The sequence below is a fragment of the Neomonachus schauinslandi genome, chromosome 1, assembly GCF_002201575.2.
Source record: "Neomonachus schauinslandi chromosome 1, ASM220157v2, whole genome shotgun sequence".
NCBI lineage: Eukaryota > Metazoa > Chordata > Mammalia > Carnivora > Phocidae > Neomonachus > Neomonachus schauinslandi.
In genome coordinates, this window is record NC_058403.1 from 152,814,298 (window position 1) to 152,820,297 (window position 6,000).

Sequence of the window (6,000 nt, forward strand, 5' to 3'; positions counted from 1 at the left end):
GTTTTGTTTTGTTGTATGCAGTGATTTTTGAATCAATTGTCTTCTAAAATATCCCACATTCTGGATTTGTCTGATTGTTTCTTCTTAGTATCCTTTAATTAGTTCCTTGTCTTCTGTATTTTCCATGAACTGAAAGTTGTTGCCTCTGCAGACTTGATTAGATTTAGGTTTACCATATTTTTGAGATACTTTTTAGATGATTCTGTATGCTTTATATAAAGTGCATAATGTCAATTTCAACTTGTCCACTGTTAGTGATGCTAAATTTCATCAATTTGTTAAGGTAGTGACAGGAACATCTTTTTCCAATTGCAATTAGAAGTAATCTATGGGGTAATAATTTGGAATCATGTAAACATCCACCATTGATGATCAGTTATATCATTGGGGGTTGCACAGTGGCACTTTTCCTAGTTCTATTACTGTTTACATTTATTTGCTGATACTATATAAAGAATAGCTCTCCCATATCAACTGGGAATGAACTATAACTCTTCCCAGAAAGGCATGTTAAATGTTAAAAACTTGAAAATTCATCCTTTTTTTTTTTTTTAAAGATTTTATTTATTTATTTGAGAGAAAGAATGAGAGAGAGAGCATGAGAGGGGTGAGGGTCAGAGGGAGAAGCAGACTCCCCGCCGAGCAGGAAGCCCGATGTGGGACTCGATCCCGGGACTCCAGGATCATGACCTGAGCCGAAGGCAGTCGCTTAACCAACTGAGCCACCCAGGCGCCCGAAAATTCATCCTTTTCATTTACTAGTTTTCAGGATAAGGAGTTGATATAATAGTGACCTACATTTGATATTTCAAGTGTCTTTAATGTTTAGGAATTTAGAGTAATGTATTGGTCTTATGATTCCTTTTTTTTTTTTTTTTAAAGATTTTATTTATTTGACAGAGAGAGAGCACAAGGAGGGGGAGCAGCAGGGAGAGGGAGAGGGAGAAGCAGGCTCCCTGCTGAAGAGAGAGCCCAATGCGGGGCTCGATCCCAGGACCCTGGGATCACGACCTGAGCCGAAGGCAGACGCTTAACGACTGAGCCACCCAGGCGCCCCTGGTCTTATGATTCCAATTTTAAATATATAATTGAGTGTATAGTTGATTTGTACATGTGAACTTAAGTTGAAACCTTAACTATATATTTTTGCATGGACATTAAAGAGTACCTGAGTCACTATTTTCGTAAGTTAAATTTTTTTAGATTTATAAGTTATTAAAGTTCTCAGAAAATTTTCTTTTCAAGTCAACTGTACTTAAAATTGAATATATTAAAGTAGTAGAAATTTTATGTCTGAATGTGTCTAACTTTGTAAGGGAGATCAAACATTCATCACAGCCCTTTAAAATTAAAACCCCAAATAAAATGTCTAAGTTGTGGGGTGCCTGGCTGGCTCAGTTGGTAGAGCATGCAAATCTTGCTCTTGGGGTTATAAGTACAAGCCCCACAATGGGCATAGAGACTACTTAAAAATAAAACCTAAACAAAGAAAAAGATGGGACAGATGGCTCAGTCGGTTAAGCATCTGCCTTCAGCTCAGGTCATAATCCCAGGGTCCTGGGATTGAGTCCCACATCGGGCTCCTTACTCAGCGGGGAGCCTGCTTTTCCCTCTCCCTCTGCTTATGCGTGCTCTCTCTCTCTCTCTCTCTCTCTCACAAATAAAATCTTAAAAAAAGTCTAAGTTGAATGTAAAAGCTTAAGGGAAATCTAGGCTTTCTGAATTCATAACATTAATAAATCAAGTATTAATATTTGAAAACTAGAGCAAATCTCTTTTCTGTGCATAAAAACTACGCTCCAGTATGAAAATTAAAATACTCCTCAGGGCGCCTGGGTGGCTCAGTTGGTTAAGCGACTGCCTTCAGCTCAGGTCATGATCCTGGAGTCCCTGGATCGAGTCCTGCATCGGGCTCCCTGCTCGGCGGGGAGTCTGCTTCTCCCTCTGACCTTCCTCCCTCTCATGCTCTCTGTCTCTCATTCTCTCTCTCGCAAATAAATAAAATCTTAAAATAAAATAAAATACTCCTCAGCAGGGGTGCCTGGCTGGCAGTCAGTGGAGTGTGATCTTGATCTTGAGGTTTTTCGAGCCCCACAATGGGTGTAGCGATTCCTTAAAATCTTAAAAAAATACTCAGCATGGTAGAGGTCTGGTTTGCCTGTCTTTTCCAAAGCATGTTATTATTGATTTTTTTTTTTAAAGATTTTATTTATTTATTTGACAAACACAGCAAAAGAGGGAAAACAAGCAGGGGGAGTTGGAGAGGGAGAAGCAGGCTTCCTGCTGAGCAGGGAGCCCGATGTGGGGCTTGATCCCAGGACCCTGGGATCATGACCTGAGCCAAAGGCAGACACTTAATGACTGAGCCACCCAGGCTCCCTAGAGTCTTTTTTTTTTTTTAAGATTTTATTTATTTGACAGAGAGACACAGCGAGAGAGGGAAAACAAGCAGGGGGAGTTGGAGAGGGAGAAGCAGGCTTCCTGCTGAGCAGGGAGCCCGATGTGGGGCTCGATCCCAGGACCCCGGGATCATGACCTGAGCCGAAGGCAGACGCTTAATGACTGAGCCAGGCACCCCTATTATTGATTCTTGATATTCTCTTCCTTTATTTCTGTAGTGCTGGACAGGGTGCTCAAGTCTGAGGCATTGCTGGCCACATATTATTTCTCTGAGCTATGTAGTAATCAGCTGTTATATGTGTAGGGTTTTGGTAAGTCAGAGACACTTGTCCAAGTGATAGAAAACCACATGCGAGGTGTATGAACTTCAGTTATATGGTAACTTTGGCAAACCTGAATGATTTTTCTTTGAAATGGCATCCTTTTTTAAAACTTGCCTTCACAAAGGCATTAACACTATTTTGTGACCATACTAGTAGGTTTTCTTAGTTTTTAACATTCCTTATTCATTTGGAAAAAAATGTCTTTTCTTGAACATCATTGGAGTTATATTTTGAAAAGTGTAGCTGTGTGGAATACCCTCCCTCCTCCAATCAGATTTCAATTGTTAACATTCTGTATTAGAATGTGTCTGTGCTTTCAGTTAACTGACTTCTTTCAGTTTTGAAATAGCAGTGTATTTCTTTTCTACTTAGTTCAAACCTAAAAGCAATTGTTTGGTTCAAAATGAAGCCTGTTGGCTTAAAGGGTGTTAAGGTTTTTGCTCCTAAGAGCTCTGTGCGCCTGGAAGGTCAGCCATGTTCGTTAGGCCAGAGTAGAAGGAAAGTCAAGCTTATGGATGAACGGCCATACACTCTCACAATTGGCAATGGAGACTACTTTTGGACAAATAAAGACACATTATGGAATTATGTGCAGACTCTTTCTGGTAAGAACTCAGCAGTTACAAATACTGTTTTAAAAACTGATTATGAAAATAACACCCATTCCTTATAGAAAACAGGAAGATAACAGGGAAAATAAAAATAATAATCCCATTGGAGTATTTTTGTTTTAAAGTTTTATCTTGAAGTAAAAATGCAAATAAAATAATGGTTGGTTAACTTGGAAAAGGCTACTCTTTGGGCTCAGTTCTCCAAAATATCTGTAGAAATGAGAATTTCAGAGTTTCTTGTAAGCCTTAGAGTCTAGCTTATTTATTTATCTTAAAGTTCGCTTCTCTCTTTACCTGGAGGATTGTAGGAGGCTTTTACAGTTCCTGGAGGATAATGGTGGAAAGTAGAAGCTTAAACTCTTCAGTGCGTTGGTGAATTGTTGGGTTATTTCCCCCTGCTTCATAGTATATATAAATCACTCTTTGGCAGTTGGGCCCAGAGGTCCCGTAAAAGAATATAACCTAGAGAGGGTATATTTTAGAAGAAGCTATGGAGATAACTTGATGGCACATTAAGAAATTTTGGCATTTGGTTTAAATTTTGTGTACTTCCTTATGAGGAAAGATAAATGTTGTAAACACTTGAGGTTTCCTAAAATTTTTTAAAGTGTTTGGGTTCATTGTTAAAATTTTATGACAGATGTACATGCAGTTGAGGGTTCTGCTTCACTCTAAACTCATTCTTCGATTTCTGGAGTCCTGAAATCCTGTGTCCTATTTTTACACATTTACAAGCAATTAGTTCTGGGGCACCTGGCTGGCTCAATCAGTAGAGCATGCGACTCTTGATCTCAGGGTTGTGAGTTCAAGTTGGGTGTAGAGATTACTTTAAAAATAAAATCTGGGGTGCCTGCGTGGCTCAGTCCATTAAATGTCCAACTTCTGATTTCGGTTCAGGTCATGATCTTAGGGTCATGGGATTGAGCTCCACATAGGGCTCCAGGCTCAGTGCAGAGTCTGCTTGCCCCTCTCCCTCTGCTCCTCCCCCTGCTCACATGCGTGCTCTTTCTCTCTCAAATAACATCTTTTTTTTTTTTTTCAAATTCAAAATAAAGATTTTATTTATTTATTTTTTAAAGGAGATTTTATTTATTTGACAGAGAGAGACACAGTGAGAGAGGGAACACAAGCAGGGGGAGTGGGAGAGGGAGAAGCAGGCTTCCCGCTGAGCAGGGAGCCCTACGTGGGGCTCAATCCCAGGACCCTGGGATCATGACCTGAGCTGAAGGCAGACGACTAACAACTGAGCCACCAGGCGCCCCCAAAATAAAATCTTAAAAAATGATAATAGTAAATAAATAAAAGTAATTGGTCCTTACTGTTATTATACACCTAAAGTTTTGCAAAACAGATGTATTGTGTAAACAGGTTAACAATGACTTATTGTCACTGGCTTTCTAAAGAAAAAGCTATCCTTTTTTTTTTTTAATTTTATGTTTTCAGTAATCTCTACACCTGGAGCGCCTGGGTGGCGCAGTTGGTTAAGCATCTGCCTTTGGCTCAGGTCATGATCTCAGGGTGTTGGGATTGAACCCCACGTCAGGCTCCCTGCTCAGTGGGGAGTCTGCTGCTCCCTCTGCCCCTCCACCCACTTGTGCTTGCTTGCTCTCTCCCTTTCTAATAAATAGTTAAAATCTTAAGGAAAAAAAAGTAATCTCTACGCCCAACAAGGGGCTTGAACCCACAACCCTGAGATCAAGAGTCGATCCACCAATGGAGCCAGCCAGGTGCCCCTAATAGTGTCCTTTTAAACTTTCTCTAATAAACTATTCGTTTTCCTCCTCCCTATTAGGACTCAATTCTTATCTGTATGCTGAAGTGGAAATGAAATACTAATTTATCTGCTAACTCTTTTTTTCATTTATCTTATATATTTTGAAAGTTTTATATATTTAAGTATATATATATTTAAGTATCCCAGTGTGGGAGTCAAACTCATGACCCCGAGATCAAGAGTCACATGGTCTTCTGACTGAGCCAGCCAGGCATCCCTTATCTGCTAACTTTAATTATCAGAAGTAATACTAAAAAACCCAAATACCAGAATACCTTTTTTTTGTAGAGCAGATCTAAGTCTTTGATAAGTTCACTTAAGCACAAGTTATATTTTGTTCTTGGTGTTAAGTGGTGATTCTCAAAAGAGTATGCAATCCTACTGGGTATTTACCCCAAAGATACAAAAGTATGGATCCGAAAGGGTATGTGCACCCCAATGTTTATAGCAGCAATGTCCACAATAGCCAAACTGTGGAAAGAGCCAAGATGTCCATCGATAGATGAATGGATAAAGAAGATGTGGTATATATATACAATGGAATATTATGCAGCCATCAAAAGGAATGAGATCTTGCCATTTGCAACGACGTGGAGGGAACTGGAGGGTATTATGCTGAGCGAAATAAGTCAGAGAAAGACATGTATCAGATGACCTCACTGATTAGGAATTCTTAATCTCAGGGAACAAACTGAGGGTTGCTGGAGTGGTGGGGGGTGGGAGGGATGGGGTGGCTGGGTGATAGACACTGGGGAGGGTATGTGCTCTGGTAAGCGCTGTGAATTGTGCAAGACTGTTAAATCTCACATCTGTACCTCTAAAACAAATAATGCAATATATGTTAAGAAAAAAAAAAAGCAGGAGGGGAAGAATGAAGGGGGGGAAATCAGGG

General features: G+C 39.9%; 1 protein-coding gene across 7 annotated transcripts in view; it reads left to right on the plus strand.

Annotated features, from left to right (window-relative positions):
- Positions 1 to 6,000, plus strand: part of CNOT10 (CCR4-NOT transcription complex subunit 10) — an 80,943-nt gene that overhangs the window by 7,316 nt on the left and 67,627 nt on the right. The window contains exon 1 of one of the 7 annotated variants that reach the window (XM_044916109.1): positions 3,127 to 3,328. The exons of the other annotated variants lie outside the window; for them this stretch is intronic. Coding sequence (XP_044772044.1) covers positions 3,127 to 3,328 — 202 coding nt within the window. Of the gene's footprint in view, positions 1 to 3,126; positions 3,329 to 6,000 lie in introns of those variants that run through there. 7 annotated transcript variants of the gene reach the window in all.